At 39.0% G+C, this 23,588-nt stretch overlaps 1 protein-coding gene across 1 annotated transcript in view; it reads right to left on the bottom strand.

The window, feature by feature from the left end:
- The window catches only part of MAN1A1 (mannosidase alpha class 1A member 1), a 133,813-nt gene that overhangs the window by 86,205 nt on the left and 24,020 nt on the right, over positions 1 to 23,588 (bottom strand). The window contains exon 3 of the mRNA XM_072141681.1: positions 12,135 to 12,231. Within this exon, the coding sequence (XP_071997782.1) occupies positions 12,135 to 12,231 (97 nt within the window). The remainder of the gene's footprint in view (positions 1 to 12,134; positions 12,232 to 23,588) is intronic.

The raw sequence follows: 23,588 nt of genomic DNA, 5'->3' as shown, positions 1-23,588 counted from the left end.
TTTATTTACAGGCAGTCCCCGGGTTACGTACAAGATAGGGTCTGGAGGTTTGTTCTTAAGTTGAATTTGTATGTAAGTCGAAACTGTATATTTTATCATTGTAGATCCAGACAAAAAAAAATTTGGCCCCAGTGACAATTGGAGTTTAAACATTTTTTGCTGTAATGGGACCAAGGATTATCAATAAAGTTTCATTACAGACACCTTACAGCTGATTATTGCAGCCTGGGACTATAGTAAAACATTCAGAAATCTTCACCAGAGGTCAGAGGGGTCTGTCTGTAACTATGGGTTGTCTGTAAGTCGAGCGTCCTTAAGTAGGGGACCGCCTGTATTTATTTAATTATATTATAAAAAGATTTAATTTTTTTTTTTTTACTTTTTTACATTTTCTACTTCTTGGCTTGAATAAGCGATCATCCGATCGCTTATTCAAGCCTTTACACTGCAATACAATTGTATTGCAGTGTATAGTGTAAGTAACTGAGCATGCCGCGCATGCTCAGTTACTTACAGCCGGGTCCTGCCAGGAAGGCAGGACCCGGTGAGAAGAGGAGCCGACAGCCCCGGGTCACTCGTCGGAACCCGGGGCAGCGGCAGGAGGGATCGGATCCCCCGGTAAGCACACCGGGGGGGTCCGATCCACGGGGGACACACTTGCACGCCGCGGTCATGCTTGACCGCGGCGTGCAAGGGGTTAAACACCCGGGATCGGAGTTTTTCCGATCCCGGGTGTTAGTGCCGGGTCTGGGCTGTAATATCACAGCCCGACACCGGCACTATAATAACCCGATGTCCCGAAATCTTCTTCTGATGCGCCGCCGTAGAAAGGCGTCGCATCAGAAGAAGTACCCTTAATGACCGCCGTAGAATCCCGATAGGGCGGTCATTAAGGGGTTAAAGAGGACCTGTCACCCATAAATTGGGCTTAAACAAACGCCGCAGGGATAGGGTTATAGCGTTACCGGAAACCTCCGGTAACACTGTCTAACACTGCGGTGGAGTACAATTTAAGCGCTACCTCTTCCCCGGACTGCCCTGCTCAATCCTTAGGCCAGCGGTGACTGCCGCGCGTCATGCGGCAGTCTCCTCCCCTAATCCCGCCCCAACATGAATCCATCGGACCGCTTGGCGAACGGTCCCGCGTCTACATTGTACTCCGCCGGAGATTTCTGATAATGCTATCACCGCAGCGTTTGTTTAAGCACTAGGAGCTGATTACTTTAGTCCCCAATTTATGGGTGACAGGTCCTCTTTAACCCCTTCACGCTCCGCGGCGGATATATCCGCCACGGAGCGCAGTGACTTAGCGCTCAGTGGCGGATATATCCGCCACGGCGCTTATGCCGGCTCGGCTCTGGATCAGAGCCGAACCGGCATCGGGAAACACGGGGTGCCGGCTGTAACTAATAGCCGGCACCCCAGTGTAACACCCGCGATCGGAGTTGTCTCCGATCGCGGGTGCTTAACCCTTTAGATGCCGCGGTCAGCGCGACCGCGGCATCTAACAAGTATCTGGGGGGTCTTTCCCCCATGATCGGCCCCCCCGAACCGTTTTCGGGGGGCGCCGATCGTTGCTATAGTAACTCTGGGGTCCGATCTGGACCCCAGAGTTACTAGCAAGAATTGCCAGTAAGATGGCGTCTGTGACGTCATCTTACTGGCAAAGTGCCAGCCTATGCAAGTGCATAGGCTGACACTGATAATACTCTGCAATACATCAGTATTGCAGAATATTATCATGAAGAAGCAATCAGAAGATTGCTTCTTCATGTCCCATGGTATAAAAGTGAAAAAGTAAAAAAAAAAGTTATTCAATAAAAAAATAAAGTCATAAATCACTAAAAATGCCCCAAACCCCCAAAACATATAAAGAGACATATAACTCAAAAAAAAAGTCTAAATCATAACACAAACCCCACATATATAGTATCACCGCGTCCGTAACAACCCGTAGAATAAAAGTAAATCATTATTGAACCCCCACGATAAACGCCGTAAAAAAAAACTGTTATAAACCCTCCAAAAATTATGATTTTTACCTTTTCAATCCCACAAAAAATGCTATAAAATGCGATCAAAAAACCATATGTACTCAGACATGATACTGGTGCAAAGTACAACATGTCCCGCAAAAAACAAGCCATCAACCAGCTCCGTAGCCAAAAACGTAACAAAGTTATGCCACTTGGAAGATGGCAATACAAAAATTATAGATTTTTCCCCACATTAGGGTTTTGTTTGACAAATTTAGTAAAACGTAAGAAAATATATTCATGTCTGGTATCCCCGTAATCGTATCAACCCATAGAATAAAGCTAACAGGATTATTAGGCTATACGGTGAACACCAAAAAAAAAAGTCAAAAATCCAGTACAGAATTGATGCTTTTCTACTCCTGCCCTCAAAAAAAGTTCCTAAATTTTCAACAATAGGTGATACCAACCCCAAAATGGTAACAATGGAAAAAGCATCTCATCCCGCAAAAAAAATGCCGTCACATGGCCCCAATAACGAAAAAGCGAAAATTTTATAGCCTTCAAAAGGGGCCAATGAGGAAACTAAAATCCTGGCAGCTGCAGCGCCCTCCTTCCCTTCTGCGCCTTGCTGTGCGCCCATAAAACAAGTCACAGCCACATGTGGGGGGTCTTTGTACTCAGGAGAAATTGCAGAACAAATTGTATGGTGGGTTTTCTCTTTTTATATTTTGGAAATGTGTAAATTTTGGTGCTAAATGAACGTATAAGGGAACAATATGACCATTCTAAATTTCACCTCCATTTTGATTCAATTACTATGAAGATCTCAAGGGGTTAACAATCTTCGTAAAAGCTGTTTCTGATAGCTTGAGGGGTGCAGATTTGAAAATGGGTAGATTATATAGGGGGTTTTGATGCTAAATATGTAAAATTTCATTCAAAACTGTATTTATCCCCAAAATAGTCAATTCTGAAAATCCGGAAAAGCGATATTCTATTTGTAAGCCGCGTGACCTCAAAATAAATTATCCAGACATTTCAGAAATTATGAAAATGTAAAGTAGACAAATGGGAAATGTTATTCAGCAACTTATTTAGGTGGTAAATCTATCTGCCTGAAAACGCAATGATTTAGAATTTCGAAAATGGCAAATTTTTCAAAAAATTTATCATATTTTCTTTTTTTTGTAAATAAACGCAAAACTTATCTGCCAAAATTTACCACTAAAATGAAGTACAACATGTGGGGAAAAAACAATCTCAGAATCGTTTTGATAAGTAACAGTGTTCAAAAGTTATAACCATATAAAGCGAAGCAAGTCAGAATCCAAAAAATCGGGCTGAGCCTTAAGCTGTAAAATGGCTGCGTCCTTAAGGGGTTAAGGCAACAAGTAGTGGACTTTCACCAAGATTTCTTCTGCCAAAAAGTCAAGTGATAAACTTAAGATCTCAAATAATGCTGTTACCTAGCGCTTTCCTCCTGTACAGGTCATCTACCTAAACAAAAATGATACAAAAATCGTTGAATACGCAAAAGTCCTAAAATGGGCATCTCCGAAGCAGTACAAGGCTGTGTACTGTAACTTTAGGCAGAATTACAGTAATGGAGCCAATGTGCCATCCCTAAACATAGCCCACACAAGACAATGCATATTTTAGACGCAGCTAACTCTAGTTCCATCTGCAGTTGTCATTGTGAGCATGGGTTTTGCATTAGTTAGTTTAAAAAGAAAGCAGTTTAGCGGAAAAAAAATACTTCACATAAATAACACTAAGAAATGTAGGAAACACCATTGATTGATAAAATCAATAGCAATAGAAAGCAATTTCTGAAAACAAATCCAACTGTGCATTTTATTTAAGCGATAAATTACAGATTCTGATGCAAATAACTAGTCAAAAACAACTGGTTTTTACCAAGACATGAAAGAGAACGTATCACCACATTTTCACAAATACAACTAGTGACAAGTTTCCATAGAGCCCTATTAACTAAATGACATCCTTTTTTATCAAAAATAGTTTCCCCTCACATCACCATAAAAATCAACTTCATGTAGTTCTATTACCTGGCATCAGAAGAGGGCTTGTCCACCTTAGCCGGCACTTCCCATCTAAAAGCACCCCATGCTTTATGCCTCCTCGCTATTTCGCACCAAATGTCACGATTGTGATACCATCTAAGATCATTCTCCCTTAACATTTGCAAACAGTATCCCATGTATTTATCTGATCACAAGAAATCACAGCAGCCTCAATGGACATCTAACTCCTCGCCTTCCACAATGGAGGCCGTTGTGATCAGATAAATACAGGTGGTCCCCTACTTAAGAACACCCAACTTACATACGACCCCTAGTTACAAACGGACCTCTGGATATTGGTAATTTATTTTAGTTTATTACTAGGCTACAATCATCAGCTGTAACAGTTATCAAATGTGTCTGTAATGAAGCTTTAGTGTTAATATTGATTCTTATGACAACCCAACATTTTTAAAATCCAATTGTCACAGAGACCAAAAAAGTTCTGGCTGGGATTACAATGATAAAATATACAGTTCCGACTTACATACAAACTCAACTTAAGAACAAACCTACAGACCCTATCTTGTATCTAACCCGGGGACTGCCTGTACATGGGGTAAATTATGCAAATGTAAAGGGGAATGACCTTAAATTACACTCACCGGCCATTTTATTAGGTACACCATGCTAGTAACGGGTTGGACCCCCTTTTGCCTTCAGAATTGCCTCAATTCTTCGTGGCATAGATTCAACAAGGTGCTGGAAGCATTCCTCAGAAATTTTGGTCCATATTGACATGATGGCATCACACAGTTGCCGCAGATTTCTTGGCTGCACATCCATGATGCGAATCTCCCGTTCCACCACATCTCTATTGGATTGAGATCTGGTGACTGTGGAGGCCATTTGAGTACAGTGAACTCATTGTCATGTTCAAGAAACCAGTCTGAGATGATTCCAGCTTTATGACATGGCGCACTATCCTGCTGAAAGTAGCCATCAGATGTTGGGTACATTGTGGTCATAAAGGGATGGACATGGTCAGCAACAATACTCAGGTAGGCTGTGGTGTTGCAACGATGCTCAATTGGTACCAAGGGGCCCAAAGAGTGCCAAGAAAATATTCCCCACACCATGACACCACCACCAATCTTCTACTGTCCAATTTCGATGAGCTTGTGCAAATTGTAGCCTCAGTTTCCCGTTCTTAGCTGAAAGGAGTGGCACCCGGTGTGGTCTTCTGCTGCTGTAGCCCATCTGCCTCAAAGTTCGACGTACTGTGCGTTCAGAGATGCTCTTCTGCCTACCTTGGTTGTAACGGGTGGCGATTTGAGTCACTGTTGCCTTTCTATCAGCTCGAACCAGTCTGCCCATTCTCCTCTGATCTCTGGCATCAACAAGGCATTTCCGCCCACAGAATGCCGCTCACTGGATGTTTTTTCTTTTTCGGACCATTCTCTGTAAAACCTAGAGATGGTTGTGCATGAAAATCCCAGTAGATCAGCAGTTTCTGAAATACTCAGACCAGCCCTTCTGCCACCAACAGCCATGCCACGTTCAAAGGCACTCAAATCACCTTTCTTCCCCATACTGATGTTCGGTTTGAACTGCAGGAGATTGTCTTAACCATGTCTACATGCCTAAATGCACTGAGTTGCCGCCATGTGATTGGCCGATTAGAAATTAAGTGTTAACGAGCAGTTGGACAGGTGTACCTAATAAAGTGGCCGGTGAGTGTATATCACCCTCGTCACATGAGTACTGTCCATGGTTTATCCATGCTTGATTTTGATGGCAGATTTCCTTTATGGGCAGATTCCCACAGCCATTGTCAGACTTGTAAATCACAGACCTGTTTTACAGACTGATAAACATGTCCAGGACAAGTTGAGAGTATTTGCGATATATCAGGCAATGAGTTTCTGCTTCCCTCAAACCATATCCAGGATTGAATTTTAGGGCTGTTGTACCTTGGGGAAGAAGGGACTCCTTGCATCATATATGACTTTATGTGCAGTACACTTAGTCCAAGAAACTACATGGTCTGTGATTCAAGAAGCGACCACAGTAGAGTGACTCTGCCCTGGGCTACCTTATCCAGAAAAAAAATACAAATCTATGAATAATTAGAAGTTCGTCAACACAGAAATCCCTAAGTAAATTCTTTTATGTGAAACAATTAGGACAATACAACAAATTTCTACAATCTTTTTCCAAAAGTCTGTAACAGATTCTAGAGTAAGAGATTTATTGCTCTGTGCCTCAGTGGAAATACTGGAGTCTTATGTCTATATACCAATGATAGCAGCTGGACAATAGTCAGGAGAACAAGTCTCCCAGTTACAATAGAAGAAAGGCATGCCAATGTGACACAGGTTTCCAAATAGCAAGCAAAGTTTTCTTCTTTTATCTCTTTATGTATTCCATCACAATTTTGACTGCGTGAGTGAAGCTTTTTTCCACATTATTACTCTGCACCGATTTTCTTGACAGCAGTAATAACATTAGTTTATTGGAAGGCCATCCATTGCAGGTCTAAATCCCTGTTAAAAATACAAATACTTGAGAAAACACAACCATTTACAGATAAGAAGAAGGACAGGCTAGAAAATCGTTAACTGGCCCCTTAGAAGAGCAAAGGTTACATTACTGAAGACTACAATAAAATCAGAGGGAAATGATGACAATTGAAATATGCCATTTATAATTCTAGTTAATAGTATTTTTACAGCATATGTCAAGAGAATTTTGCACCAACTGTTCTGCACCAACCCATCTCTTATTACCCTGAATATTCTAAGCAACCAGATGTAGGGTATAATACATCTTTCCTTGCTTTTGACATCTTTCCTTCCTTTTTCCTTTATTTTTTATATTGTGCACACGGATTACACAGCGCTACACAGAGTTTGCAAATCTTTGAATTAATTTCATTTCAGAAAAATTAATACAAATGGTGATAATCGTAAACTTTGCAATATACATCATAAGTCTCCATTAAAATGTACACAAATGGCGGCCGTGTAGGTGCATTATACATGGGTGTGTCCAAGCCAGGCACGGAGCCTGCACATCTACCTATGGAAATGGGAGGGCTGAGAAGTGGCTGGGTTTCACACACTGTGCTCGCCTTCGGTAATCAGCTTCCTTTTTCTACTACTTTCTCCTGAAGTGAGCAGTGTATGTAAGCTTTCTGAGGTCTGTACACCGCGGAGAGATAAGCAGACTAAAGATGAACTCTTTCCATTCCTAAAGAATATTTCACAACTCTTAGAGGATTAGATTATCCGAGGACTGTTCAAAGTGTTAAGCCATTAGCCATTATCGGGTTCCTTTATCTGTCATCAGTGGAGCATGGGAGAGTAAAAGATAAATTACTAATCTGTGAGGGTCCTAGCAGTGGGGTTGGGGGCCAGTTATATTGCTAATGAATGGCACATCAGGTTGGATATGTACAACCAGTTGCTCTGTTCATGTAGGGTACAACGGACCACCATTCTCATGGTGGGCAGGGGATATCTTGTTGTAACTGGACAAATCCTTTATATTAGGAATAAAATCAGAGCAAAAAGAGGGACAGTGTCTCATAACAGTATGTTACAAAGTTACCCTTTGATAAAATTTTACAAATCAATCAAGCAGGTAATAAAAGTAAAGTTTTTTTCAAGTACAGACATACGTACAAGGTAGGTAAGTTTTGTAGGTTTCTTCTTAAGTTGAATTTGTATGTAAGCCAGAACTGTGTATTTTATAACTGTAGCTCCAGCCACATTTTTTCGGTCTTGTGACAATTGGATTTTAAAAAATGTTGAATTGTCGTAAGAATCAGGATTATCAATAAAGCTTCATCACAGACACTTTTGATAAAATGTTACATCTGATCATTGTAGCCTCGGGCTAAGGTACAGTAAATTACCAACATCCAGAGGTCTGTTCTTAACTAGGGGTCATCTGTAAGTCAGGTTTTCTTAAGTTGGAGATCACCTGCATATGATAAAGGCACACATATACCCCCTTCCTATTAACATGTACGTATGAAGCAGACATTATAATCTACAATTGGAAAATAGCAATAGAAAAATCCAGTAGAAAAAATCCATTTATAAGCACATCATTTCAAAGTAGACATTCAGGACCATTTTCACAAGGTCACTTTGTCATTGTAACAAGAATTATAAAGCAGTTAAAGTATTAAATAACACAAAGTATTTAACTGGTAAGAGGGGGAGGCTAAAAAGGGACCTTCAGAGGAATAAAAATACATGGACAAAATTGGGACCCTGACACTATGCCCAAGAATGCAAAGTCATATGTATAGTCAATACCACCCTTTCACGGCCAGCAGATTTAGCTTAGGTTAAACAAAATCCTGCAAGTAATGTTTTGTTAAAGGCCAAACCGGTATATACATTTATAAGGCAATCACTGGACCTTAAAATGCATTAAACCACAAATTTCCAGGCCCAGCATGTTGAATTTCTTTTGGACCGCAATTATAAAGTGTGTAAACAAAAAAAAAAAGTTATAATAATAATGAGAAAAAGCATATAATTCAGAGGCGCTCTAACATTTCATGAATAGTTTTTTACTTTTACATATTTAATGATGTGCATTTTATTGATATGTGTTTTGTATTATTTGTGGAGTGCATTGTGTTATCCCATATAGTCTTTTAGGACCTAAGAGAAGTGCAAAGTCATTAGAACTTGAGACCTTCGGGGGTTCCCAAGCATATTCAACAGTAGTCAATGGTCATACACCTGGCCTTGCTAAAGAGGAACCCTGTCCATCTTAAATTACTACATTTAGATTATTATATATTAATATTTATAAAACAGACAAAAAAAAACAAAAAACACACACACTCGAAAAGTTGTCTCTGATCTAAATGTTGATATTTGATCCAATATTTCAGCCAACTGCTCCACCCACCTAAATCCCCTTTATTGGAAACCATTTAAACTGGTTTAAATCAAGGGAGAAATTGAGAAAACCCATTAAACATACAAGATCTATTAACTTACAGTGCTAAATAAGTTACATTGTTTCATATCCAAATCCTACAGAAGAATGTTACATCGTCTTGCAAACACTTTGAGATATTTATTGTCATTATCTCCATTTTCATACATAACTGCTTTGACAATTCTGAAGGTTCTCCTTAGAGATTTCATTAACTAAATGCTACCAGGCACATAACCTGAAGAATTCTGAATACACTTAGATGCGAATTGAGACGTAGAGTACAAAAAGTAAAGCATATTGAACAAAAAGTTAAAAGGATTCTCCAGTTATACTAGAATACAGCAAAATCTCCAATTATTAAAACGCTCACCTCACCAATCCCCTGCCGGCTTCTACCCGATTGACATGAAATGGGATCCCTCAGCCAATCACACGGTGCAGTGGCGACCCGCAGAGCAAACCACAGTGATTGGCTAAGCATACACAGTCCCATACTCATAAGGGCCATAAATGGTGACGTCTGATTCCCTTGACAAGTTAAAAATAAAAATTTCTTTAGAAATGTGGTAGCCATAAAAAGACGCAATAATGTAGCATTGATTAAAAGCCCTTGTTTTGGCCAACATCCCCAGTTTTTGGTTCTTAACTTTTAAGTAACTTGCGTCAGTCCAGGGGGTAGGGCCAATGAAAAATTGGTATGCAATAGTAACGAACAACCATAGTGTAGACGAGTGTTGAGCTACAGACATATAACCCCCTATTCTCATGATTGAGGGAGGGCGGAAGGTCTTGGCCATCGGAGACCTTGTGTGATCAGATTTATACGCCTTCATTATCCATATTTATGACCTTTGCTGCTATAATATCTCCAACAGGTTGAACAACAAACAAATGCATTCAAAATAATATAATGGAGATTACCAATGACCAGCATTGATGCTAACCAAACACATAATGAATTTTGTAACTTATCCCATTAGCCGCAGCAGCCTCCTCCCCCCCCCCCCATACCTCTTTATAGACTTCAATGGGGAATTTGTTATGTTCTTGAGATTGGAGAGATTTCAGAATAAATATGCATTGTCTACTATTTAATAGTACCAATGATTTTGTTCAGAAAATACAGCTCTTGCTTTTTGGACGCATCCATTTTTAAAAATACAACTTGTGCACTTATATGTTAGCATTATAGATGCATGAGGATTTATGTGGTAGTCGAGTTGCATATTTTTATTGAATAATTTTAGTAAAATATATCTCATTGATTAATTTAGAATAACAAAAGGTCAAATTAGGATATATTATATATTAAAAAAGAAAAAAAGGAAAAGTATAAATATCAGGTGATCCTTATTTAGCAGTTCAGCTTCAGAAAGTGCATGCAGAAATCTGAACGTGAAATTTCCAGCCTAACTATTGTTTTAGCTAATCCTTAATTAGCTGTGCCATAGAGTCTCAGAATAAGGTCAGATTCACATTGGCATGTGTTTTGCGTGCCCTTAGTTTTGTTTTCGCAACCAAAAAAAAAGAAAAAAGAAAAGGAAAAAGGTTTAAACAGTGGATAGAAAACACAATGCACGCTTCCCAAGTCCTATAAGGATCAAAGGATAAAAAAAAAGCAGAAATCTTCCGGGAATCAACTTGCAGATTTTAAAAAGCCTTAGAAACGTGTGGCACTAGTAAAGCCAACATGTACTCCTTCTTCCAAGAAGTTGTGTTCCAACTGAAGAACCTCAGGCAAAGGAAGAGTAAACATGAAGAGACATCTGCAGACACTGATCACATCCCGTTATGTCAGTGAAATGTGCAATTCACTGAGTGCTTAAGTAACATGGCTTTCCAAAGCACTGACAGATGAAACTTCTATATTGTATGAGGGGGAGAAAGGGGCTGTTTATAGATCTACAGAAAGCACCAACTAAGTTACTAACTTAGAAATTCTGCCACTAATCTCCATAGCAACTGTTTACAAGTTTTACTTCCTAAACTAGGTGGAAAAAATATAAACATAACATTGTCACAAAGTGAAATATTAAGAATGAGAAGTATCACACAGTGCTGGCTCTTACAGGGTTTACCTAAATTATTAAAGAAATGGTAACAGTATGGCAATATATGGAGATTTTCCTCCTCATTCATTGTAATGCAGGGGTTAAAACGAAATAGCCTTTGGAAGACCCGAGGCTACCATGGAGACGGATCGCCGCTCCCTAATGACGTCACAGGGAGCGTCGATCCTAGGCAATATGGCGGCGCCATCGCTGTGATAACACCCGAATATGCAGCAAAGACTTACCGGCTATGGAGAGGCCTCAGCCCATGAGCCCTCTCCATGCAGTGGAACCCGACCGCCGCTGTGAATACATGGCGGGCGGTCGTGAACCAGTTAATTCTCACATTTTAAATAACTGATAACCACTTTAACTTTAACCATCATATTTGTAGCAGCTTACAGACCTCCTAACACTGCAGTATCTAATCATCCAATGACAAATTATATATTCCATTGTCATTAATGAGGTTACAATGTTACTTTCTGAAGCATTACAAATGGATTTCAGGCTTGAAGCACACAACCGTTGTCAGTCCACAAATCATGGATCTGCCAGTGGTGGAATTGAGGCATATATATGAGGCAAAGAAACTCTCACAGCAAACCATCAGCACAATCTATAATCAGGACTAAAGCAGTGAAGAAGGGACTCCTTATATCATATTGATTCTAGAACTAAGATGGAGGCAATTCACAGAGCGAACACGGTCATGCGTTTCTAGCCATGTGTCCACATGCATTCAACGTCCCAGTCACTCAGCACTAAAAGTCAAATCAGTAGTCAAGATGAGCCCGAAAACTAAAAAATCCAAATTAAACACATAATATTTTAACCAATGCATCCAAAATGAAATGCCCCCAACAATTGTTCATGTATTAAGTGTAAAGTAATGGGGAGCAGCTTGGGGATGGTTTCTAGGGAGTGCAGCCAGACTGCTTCATGTTTTAAAGTGGCTGGTATGTTAACAATTGCAGTAAAAAGGTGAGGTGCAGGTCACTAATCCATTTCATCCTGTTTTACAGCTTCCATATTGTATATTTACCTGTGTAAGACATATTATGCTATTACAGAAACTACTACATCGGTTTCATAAATTGGAAATAACTTACCAAATAAATTACTTGAGTGCCCTTGTTTCTGAATAGGTTTCAGTTCATTTAATCCCCATGCATACTGCTTATAATTATCCCAGGCAAATTTCATCATCTGTATAGGGAAAAAAGGAAAATTAGGTTAAAACTATGGAAAGCTAATTTATGAGATAAACTATTTTATAAGTATACAGTATATTCATCTACCAGCAGAATCAGACTAGTCAGTAATAATAGCCACCATGTCTACAATTCAACAGGAAAAGGAAGTCTACAAAACACAAAGATAGCAGCAAAGATAATGGAAACCACGAACCTATTATCTCTAGAGAACAGTCTCTCTACACTGACTTGGGTGGGCAGCAATGGAATAACCACACAGGCAGCAGCTGACAATTTCTGGATATAGAGGAATTACCTCATGAACAGTCGATTTTGAAGTACTTTTTTGCTTTTGTTTGTATGAATTTGGGATGTTAAAAAAAAAGTTTTCCGCACATATTCTACATATAGTGTATAAAAATCTATGTAGTGTACACAGCTAATCTCTACAGACATTAACTTAGAGGTAAAGCAAACTAAGACATAAAGCAGTATACAGAGAGAACATATACTGCACAACCCCACCTTAATCAGTTTTCCTGATCAATCAAGTATTGCTGTGTAGTTTATGAAAATGCTTTTCATTTTTATATGCTTGCTAAATGCTGAAACTAAGAGGACGCTCAACTGTGAATGAAGATTGATAACAGTGTGATAACACTCCTGTGCAGTGAAGAATGCAAGACTCCCTGGGCTGATTTACTATACTACCTATTCCAGGGAAAGAGAGGTCTTTCGTTTCTGCTATGCCCATGTGATAATTTACCAACCAATGAACTATGGAAATTACTTCTTTATCTTTAACTAACCAAGCCCAGGTCCTGCCCCACTAAAAGTTTCTGTATAATACTTTGTGCTCACATCTGCCTAGCCTTGCATGGCATCACTTCTCCACACAGATTAAGATATTATCACTTTGTGGATTTTATTAACAATAAGAGAACCCGAGGTTGTGTGAACAGGGGAAAAAACTTAACAAGAGGCCATGTACATGACTATATTATATATATACACAAACATATATAATATGCATCTCTCAGGGACAGATTCAGTAAGCTCTGCGTAATCTGTGTGTGCTATATAAATGAATTATTATATTAAAAAAACACATGTATTAAACACAATTAACTTTAGACAAATGCCAGTGCAATCTGTTTTTTTATGGATTCATTTCTATTGGAAACTGAGCGAATACATGAGATTACTTTTCCAACTGATCAAAAACTGACACACTGAACAAAACTGTATGGGAAATAATTTCTCCCTGACTAAATCTGACATTTTATGCAATGCCTGTGTAAAAAAGCCAATTAAATAATGTTGCATTCAATGCATCACAATTAATACAAAACCACATTCAGAACAAATTACCGGTAGATGTGATGAAGTTGTGTAACACTACCAATTAAATGAGGAGGGCACATGGATCAATGTGGAAAGATGGGGATCAAATACCATAGTCTCCAAAAACACAAATCCTTAGTGCACAGACACTGCAAACAAATTACAAACAAATTTTGCTGTGGCAGAGTAACCTAGGTAACTATAGTAACGTTTTTAGCTGGTAAAGCATGCCTATTGCATTTCTGGAGATTCTGTTAAATCCTTAATCTCATTATCTAAACATAATTTACCCCTGATAGGAAAAAAACAAGTCAAGCTATTAAAAATTATAGGATAGGGATCAAATCCCTTCAGAGCAAGCAAAAGGGGAAGGTCACATCTTTTAATATGGACTAAACACTTTTTTTTAAAGTTTTTATTCTACTTTTTTGGCATTTTAATTGTTTTTTTAAGAGGAAGATTTCCTCGATTTCCTCCAGGGTGGTCAGTAGATCCGGTCAACCAGCTTTACCCAGTACATATGTAGATGAGAAACTGCAGGATAGAAATCGCTAACTAAATCATTTTTCCATTAAAAAAAGCAAAATGGATGTATTTATTTGTATAGATTTCCTTTGAAAGCATTTTGCAATGACTGTTTTACTAAAAAAAAATTAAAAAATTAAATCGCTCACATTTTGATTCTAATGGCAATTAAAAAAAAGGCCATGTTTGCCAATTATAATTGTGTCCAGCGGAAGCTGTGAGCTGTAGAAATGGAACGAAGCCATATGCCAGAATTAAGGAAACTTGTTTTCTCCTGATCAGCGGGACAGCTGGAGGGGGGCTACTTATTTAGCGCTCTTTGTCGGGTTCCTATTTAGCTACACAAAAAAGAGCTAACATGGTCCCCATAGTTCCCTTTTGTTACTATTATTAGAGTGAACCATTAAAAATAAGCTACCAGCCTCATGGGGAACAATTTACATTCACAAAACATCACATTACAAAATTGGAATGAACCAAATGTGAATTCCTTTCCATTATTCAGAATTTAAGCATGGAAGAAGACCTCCTACCGAAAGGCCATTCCCACAAGCACCAGGTATGCCTTACAGGATTAAAGCAAGGGATCAAACATGGGCAGGGAATGTCTATAGCCCTCTCCAAGTTCTTCTTCCAGCATAATTATACAATAAAGAAGAAGCCTATAGCATGTGTAATACAAAAACTCCCAGCATGCCCATCACCATCAAGGTACAAGCTTAAAGCTCCATGACACCGGTGAAGGCTCTTTTTCATCACCTATACAATTAACTACTTCTAAACTAAGTTTCTCGATAACTTTCTTTGCGTCCTTCAATAGCTCTGCATACAGAATATATAGCAATTTACTTGTATCCAGGCAACAAAAATAAGGAATAATAATCCATGAAGGCTTCAAAGCACTTTATCAACTTGCACAAGATTTGTCTAAGTACATGTCAAAAAACTAAACATGCATTTATATAACTACAAGAAAAACACCATTATAGATCACTTCTGTGATGGAGACTGTTTTTTTTTACACAATCTGCAGCAGACAGAAAACCAAAATGCTGGACACAAGTGCAACACCCCTGCCAATCTATAGGCAAGGTGGTAGTTGCGAATAGCACCCTTTCCATGTCAGGATCTATACGGTGAGCCTGCGCAACTCACCCAGAGGATAATGCTAGGAGAACTTAGGCAAATTGCAGTTGTAGATTCTGCCCGGAAAAGGCAATAGTGTAAGTAATTATCCAATTATGTGGCTGTATTGTAAGTGTGATTGGAGAGGTGCTACCACCTGACCAGGGGGAGTATAAAACCCCTGTACCAGAGGAGCACATGGTCTGGCTGTTTTTGGTCCTGGTCAGTCAGTCAGAGTGGCGAGAGAGAGAGTGTGCAGCACACCTTCAGTGTCGTCACAGATACTGATCACAGGAACTGAGTCAGGAGACTCTAACCTCAGATCTGCAGCTTCCACAATTTGGACACAGCTCTACCTCAATTATCCTAGCCTGCATCTACAATCAGGCTGGTTCACCATTCCTGCGAACCACTCTCCATGACCACTCCAGTAACCAGAATCCGATGTTAATCATGTTTGGCCGTTGCCTACTGTTTGAAGTTCAATAGAGAACTGTAAGTTGATTTGGACAATGTTGCCTCCGTCTGATCCCTGGATACACCTGCTTACCACCACGGACTCCCCCATCCATTACCCAGGGACTCATCCTACAGACACTCAGAGTTGCCCCCAGTAGAAACCAGTACATCAGTCTCTCCCTCCTTTTTTCTTGCACACACCACCTGTTGGAGACCTGCCAGACTGTAGATCAGCCCTCCAGTCCCCGTACCAAACATCGTGCCCTAAGCGGTCACTCCGGTATTCTAGGCCCCAAGAAAAGGCTAGGCCCCCAAGAAAAGGCTAGGCCCCGGTGGGAGATGTTGCGCAAGTGTGAAATATGATGTGGCAGAGAACCAGAAATAACCAGAACAGGACTTCAAAAAGGTGATGGCCACTTTACTTCATGTTTTTGTAACGTGTTTGTGTCTCATGCACACAGCCATTTTTGGATGCCTTGAGCTGTTCTCAGGCTCCATTAATGAGTCAACTAGACACACCAGAAATGACAGGGCAGGTCCTATTCCTGATCGGCTCTGCGGTGTCACCGGTCATTTCTTATGGACATTAGCGTAGTGAGGGGTACTCGCCTTCTGATGTCCTACAGGCCACAAACAATGGCACACGGCAGTACTTTTGTCCTACAAAGTACACCGTCAAGTGTATGAGGCCTGAGTGCGGGGGTTACTCCAATAAGTTACTGATATACATCTATTAATAGTTCTGCACCAATTTCTTGATATGTAAAATAAAGCCCTTACTACGTATATGTCTTTTCCCTCATCTGCCATTCCTGTCCAGAAAATGCTGGGTCACATGATCTCTAACTATCCAAGATCACTCTAACTTCCATGACATTAGGACAGTATTCATGAATACAAGTTTACATGAATAAGCACAATTCATTTTCAAGTGGGTAATTAAAGTATAATCTAATGTGTAAATAGTTGTTATTTAGCATCTTCACACTCCATGAAGCCCTCTTCATAGAAACATGGTATTTGCTGCATACTGCTACTAGCACCGATTGTGGGTGTTAGCCCTTTGATTGCCGGCCGTGGTGTGTCTTTTGATCATTTCTCCCGTCATGTCATTGGGGAGCGGCGATCTGCTACTATGACAGCCTCCGGTCATACAAAGACCTGAGGCCATCTCCTTTTTTAGCACATCTATTACAATATGCAATTTTCACATTATAATAGGTGATGTGGAAAATCCCCATAGACTGCCCTACTGTAGTTAAACAAGTTAAATCATGTAAGGAATCTCCATGTCCCAAAATGTCTGGTCTATCAAAATATAATAACGGTTATACCCAGCATTAAACCCGGTAACGGAAAATGGCGTCCAAATGTCAAAAACAACACTATTTCACCATTTTGCAATATTTTAAAAAAATTTTACAAAAAGTGATCAAAAAGGTCGTTCAGTCCTCAAAATAACAGTGAAAAAGATGGCTCATCTCGGATAAAATGACACCACACCCAGCTCTGTAAACCGAAGTGAGAAAAAGTTATTAGCGTCAGACAATGGCAAAAAAAATAAATAAATACATTTTTCGTACAAGGTTTTATTTTTTTTAAATGTATTAAAACACAAAACCTGTATAAATTTAGTATCCCCGTGATCATACCGTACCAAAGAATAAAGTAGAGATGTTATTTGCAGTTCACTTGTAAAACTTGTAAAAACCAAGGCCACAAGAAAATGATGCTAATGCATTTTTTGACCAATTTCACTGCTTTTGGAATTTTTTTCCCCTGCTTCTCAGAACAAGGAATGGAATAATAAATAGTAACATTATGAGGAGCAGGTTGTTACGAAGAAATAAGCCCTCAAAAGCGCTACGGAATTTGATGGCGCTATATAAATAAAGATTATTATTATTATTATAAACAGCTTTGTACACAGAAAAATTTAGTTTTTTTAAGGTGGGAGCAAAAAAGGAATTAAAAAAGGGGTAAAAAAGGACATATACAATCAGGTTTGCTAATGGCAGACTGTCCCCACTTTCTTGCTCGATACCTTGTCTAGAGGATGGCAATGTTTTAAAATTATTCTGGAATGGAAGGATTCATTATGAAAAAAAAAAAAACACTTTAGCTTAAGGCACACTGGAGCATCTCTTGGCTCCAACGTCCTATAATTTATTCACGCCTTCAGCCACTCACTATTACCCCTTGTTCTGTCGCAGACAGCAGGTGACATCACCCAACTGTAAAGAAAGTCTTCTGGCGCTACAGTGAAGTTGGCCAGAATGCCTCAGGCTCATTAGCATATTTTTATATAGTGGTTTAATTATACTGCCATTACAGAACAAAAAATGTTGCCATCCCCTACACAAGGTAACAAGCAAGTGAGGACAATCTACCATCAACCATCAGTAAACCTGGTGGTAGATGTCCTTTAACCCCTTCCCAACGCGCGCCGGGTCCCGATGCATGGAGAGTGCTCACGGGCCGAGCCCTCTCCGGGCGCCGGGTCCCGATGCATGGAGAGGGCTCGCGGGCGGAGCCCTCTCTATAGCAGGTAAGTGTTTGCTGCATATTGCAGCAAAGGCTTACCGGTAACACCCGCGATCAGTGCTAGAACCGATAGCTAGTGTTTTCCCGCTGATCACCACCGGAAATGCGGCAAAGCGCATGAGTGCTGCCATCTTGCCGAGGATCGTCGCTCCCCATGACATCATCGGGGAGCGGTGATCCGTCACCATGACAGCCTCCGGTCTTCGGAAGACCCGAGGCTGTCTCGTTTTAACCCATTCATTACAATGTGCTATCAGACATATTGTAATCACATTGTAATAAATGAGGAGGAAAATCCCCATATACTGCCATACTGATAGGATCTATCAGACAACCTAGTGTTAAAGTCCCCTAGGTTAAAAAAAAAAAAAAAGTTAAAAATAAAAACCCTTTGCCTAGAACTGATATAAATATTAATAAACAATAAAAATCATAAACACATTAGGTATTGTCGTGTCCGAAAATACACAAAATATAATAACTTTTTTCACTGTGTTTAACCCCGGCCAAATATATTCCTAGACGCATTTTCTACTTTTATTCAGTTAATGTGGGTAAATGCTGTGGCTAAATGATTGTATTAATGATAAATATTGGTGAATTCCAAATCAAACCTGTATTTTGTTAGAATTCCTGTAAAATACATAAAAGGTTAACAAGCTTGCTACCTGCAGTTTTGAATTGTTTGAGGGGTGAAGTTAATAGAACGGGGTGATATGTGGGGGGTTTCTATTAAAAGAACTTCCAAAACCCCTATAAAAACGAAATGGTTCCTAAAAATAATTGATTCTAATTAAAAAATGTAGAAAATTTGAGAGAATACCGTTCGATTTGTGATCTTTCTAGCGTCGTAATAAAACAAAAGGACTCTTATAAAATGACACCAACACAAAGCTCAGATATGGTAAAATGTTAGTTCGTAAGTAATTTGGGTAGTAAGACTATCAGTTTGAAAACCAGACCATTTTGAAGTTTGAAAATAGCAATTGTTTTCAAAATGTTTAACAAATTCACTTTTTTTCATAAATAAATGGTAAATATATCAAACAAAATTTTCCACCATTTTGAAGTGCAAAATGTAATGGAAAAACTAACTCAAAAACACTTGGGTAAGTTAAAGCCTTCTAAAGTTCTAACCAGATAAAGCGACACATGCTGGTTTTAAAAAATAGGTCTTGGTCATCAAGGCGCAAATGAGCTTGGTCACTAAGGGGTTAATAGATGTATATTGTTAAAATACCTAATGTTTTTTTGTAAGGTTTTTCTGTAATAAATATACCAGTTAGTACCATAGTCTCCAGCCTGGGCAATCCCCTATAAGCAAATCGATAGCACTATCTGCTCTCAGCTGCCATTACCTTATTTTAATGTAATTTTTTTTTTTTTTTGCAAGAATATGTTGCTTTTTACCCTTTCACACCCTTTCTGGTCTTTGTGAAAAGGTAGGCGTTTAGCAAAACAACATGTGAGGAAAATTGTGATATCTGTTTTCAGTGTAAACACCAAGTTAGCATTTTATTTTTCATTTCCTAAACTGGGTGAAAGAAAATACAGGCGGTCCCCTACTTAAGAACACTTGACCCCTACTTACAAACGGACCTCTGGTAATTGGTAATTTTCTGTACTTTGTCCTAGGCTACAATGATCAGCTATAACAGTTATCACAGGTGTCTGCAATGAAGCTTTAGTGTTAATATTGTTTCTTATGACATTCCAACATTTTTAAAATCCAATTGTCACAGAGACCAAAAAAGTTCTGGCTGGGGTTGCAATGTAAAATATACAGCTTCGACTTACATACAAATTCAACTTAAGAACAAACCTACACACCCTATCTTGTATGTAACCCGGGGACTGCCTGTCTATGGATTATTTGGCTAATATTTTCAGCATAAAGACGGCTTTTACTCCTTAAAATAGGACATGTCATTTAAAAACAGGAAGAAACCATTCACACCATGGACAAAAAAAAAAAAAAAAAGCAGAATAAAAACAAGCCTATTTTTAAGACTTGAATAAAAATGATGATAATGTTCCCCTACACCAGGCTTTGGAACGGAGCCTGCCATTTCACTGGAGAGGACTCGTGGCATTTCAATTAGAATAACTAATTAATTTGATTAACTAGAACATTTCTGGGAGATCTTTTTTCATTTCCCACTACTTAATGGTTTTATACTTGGCCGAATTATATACATGGTACTTGTTATCTTCAAATACCATAGGATTAAGCTGAGGTGAAGCTCCGAATTACAGGTAGGAGTAGGCCCTGCTTTATAACTTATAACGACAAAGGGGTCTATGAAAAGTGCTCATGGAAAGAGCCCTCTCCATAAGCGGTGGTTGGCACCTGCTGGAACCCAACAGGTCTGCTGCCATCTTTATAAATGCCGGCCGCCTAGAGACAAACTGCAATATAGAAGCTGTAACTCCACAATATACTGCAAGTACCTTATGGGGCCTGAAGGAATTAAAAAAAATAACATTTAAACTAAAAATTCTCATCACCCCACAATGCAAGTGTTTTACTTTTTTTAAATGCAAGGATTTAGAATTTTTGAAAAGGTATTAAGACATAACTATAGAAATTTGATACATCTGCGATCATATTGACCAATAGAATAAAGAGACGTCTCACCTTGACTGCACATTGAAAGAGAAAAAAATAAATAAAGTCAGAATATGGTGTAACTGTCTTTTTTTGCAAATTCCACCGCATTTTGATTTTTTTTTAGCTTCCCAGTATGTCACACAGAATATTAAATCATTCCATTAAGGTACAATTTTTCTACAAGATAACAAGCCCTCAAACGGCTTTGTAAATGGGGAGGGGGCGGAGGGCAGGGGAGATGATTATATGGCTTTTGGAAGGACCGGAACAAAAAAACAGAAATGCAAAAACCCAGAAAAATCTTAGTCCTGATGGGATAAATACTAAAAGTAAAACTGATGAGAAAGTGAGTAAATTGTTTATTGTATAAAAGGTTTGGTCTGCTCTACATGGAATCAAGTCAATTTAGTCAGGATTAAATGCAGCTTGTAAGCTTTCCTAACCTGATTATGACATCACTGTTTCCACGCTGCTTAATACCTTATCTGTCAAACATTGAAGCTCTCAGATATAACAAAACTGCTATGTGACACTTTTAAAAGAGAACACACAAGAAAAGCTTTTACAGATGGAGGAAAGGGTTATTTGTGTAGGGAATGTGCATATCCTTCCCCTTATTTATCAACCTGGAGCAAGCCATAAACCCAAATATAATACACTGAACACAGGAGTGAAAACTTAGTTACCTTAGACTGCAATACATTATGTGGAGATCATCAAAGCAGGACATGAGTGGCTCCAAACAAGGCCATAGCTCTGTTCACATGGAAATCAACTGTACATTTCAAATAGCAGCGGTATGCTGAATTTGGTAGTTAATTTTGTAAAAGCTAGTGTGACCTGTCTACTGTATGTAGAAAAAAAAAAAAAAACACACACATTACCAAACACTGGTAATGTTGTTTCAGTTGGAACCAATAAAATGAGAAGCTTGGATGCCCACTTAAAGTTATAGCATTGGTCAACATGACAGTGTGTTAAACTAATTAGTTATCACAAAAAAGGGGCGGATCGCTGTATACATCGACACTACAGATTGTTTACATAAGGACAGTTACATTACTAGGGAAACACCCTGAACATTGGGGGCAGCCAATCAGTGGCTGCTGCTGAGGTTCACTCCTACTGCACACTATGCGGAAGTGAGAGGAGGAAAAAGATGACGTATCCCAAAAGGATACAGCCTAGCTCTCAGTTATAACAGCCTGAACGAAGCCTTGGCAATAAATGTGAGGACTTTCAAACAAAAATGGTCTACCCTTATTAATATATGAAAAATTATGTCTGCTGATCTTGCTCAAGCATACACTGTAGAGCTGCCAAGCCATCTGTAGAAACCCAGAAGACCAGCCTATTGTGATGGTGACAAAATGAAGATTTCCAGAGAATTTCATAGATAATCACATTAATACAAAGATATCAACCTTTGAGGTTCCATTATAGGGCATGCTTATGAGGCTTTACAGAATTGTATGTGCAACATTCTCAGAGCTGGAGATTTATATTATTATATATATATCCACACACATAAACAGGGTTCAGACTGCACGACACTTAGCTGCTTAAGGGAATGGTCAGGCAGAAGGTCATTATCAAACATATTAAAGTATAAACATGCAGAAATCTTGTGTAGCAACAAAAACACATTCACAAATGGTTTTACAGGAAACGTTTCGCAATCACATTCTTTATTAGATATGAATTTGGTGGTGAAACTTTATTTCCTGTGATGGTTTTTCTCACGTTTCAAATCTCTTCAAAACAACAGTATTTTTAACAACATAAAATTATCTTCATACATTTTCTGTTAAATTTGACTTCAAAAGCAGCCAATGAATATTAAGGGCTTGACAGACCCACTTGCAATTTGTATTTCATTTGTAATATCCAAAGACTAAACACAGGCAGTCCCCAGGTTAAGTACAAGACAGATGATTTTTTTAGGTTTGTTCACGAAAGAAAATTCTCACACATCAATCCCCTATTGATGTTAAAACAATAAAGATCATTTTAACCCCTTTTTCTACAAGTTTTATTGACGTTTTCGCTCTGGCTGCTGAGTGTAAAATCCCAGAGTGTGGGTGGGGACTCTCTGAGCAGACACATTACTGTATTATCATCTAGTTCTGTGGGGTGACAGTGTGGTTAGATTATCAGGGTACAAGGTGTATATACACTCTCACCTGACTTCTGACATTGTGCTAACATATAGAAAGAGATGAGACAGATGAGAGATGCATGAGATTACTACACAGAGGCTGATAGACCATTACACGGTTACACTCTGGACTACATCTCACAGATATGTGCCTGCCTCCCCCTTTCTTACAGATCACTTATCTCCTTGTAGCTTGTAGATTGCAGCCTCTCTCTGTTCATCATGTGCTGATAGGATATAATCAGTGAGTATGTGAGCTCCGTGCAGGGGGCGGGGCTACAGGCACACAGCATAGACAAACTCCGCTCCACGATCTCATCCAAGATGGCAGCCGACCCCAAGAGAAGTTACAGGGTCGTGTCTAGGGGAAACTGAAATTGTGTACAGCAGGACTGATGGAGACAGGATGGACTTATATCTGTGAAATGCTGTATTTTGGTTAATAACAGTGAATTTGAGAATGTGTTATTTTGTTATCCTGAGTACATATAAGAAACTTGTTTTCGTGGGAATTCCCCTTTAAGTTAAATTTGTATGCAAGTTAGAACTAGTATATTATGTAATAGTAGCTTCAGAAAAAAAAGTTTGTGTGATGATTTTCAAA

This window comes from Engystomops pustulosus, chromosome 3 (assembly GCF_040894005.1).
Source record: "Engystomops pustulosus chromosome 3, aEngPut4.maternal, whole genome shotgun sequence".
Taxonomy (NCBI): Eukaryota; Metazoa; Chordata; class Amphibia; order Anura; family Leptodactylidae; genus Engystomops; species Engystomops pustulosus.
This window is presented reverse-complemented; position numbering and strand designations above follow the sequence as displayed.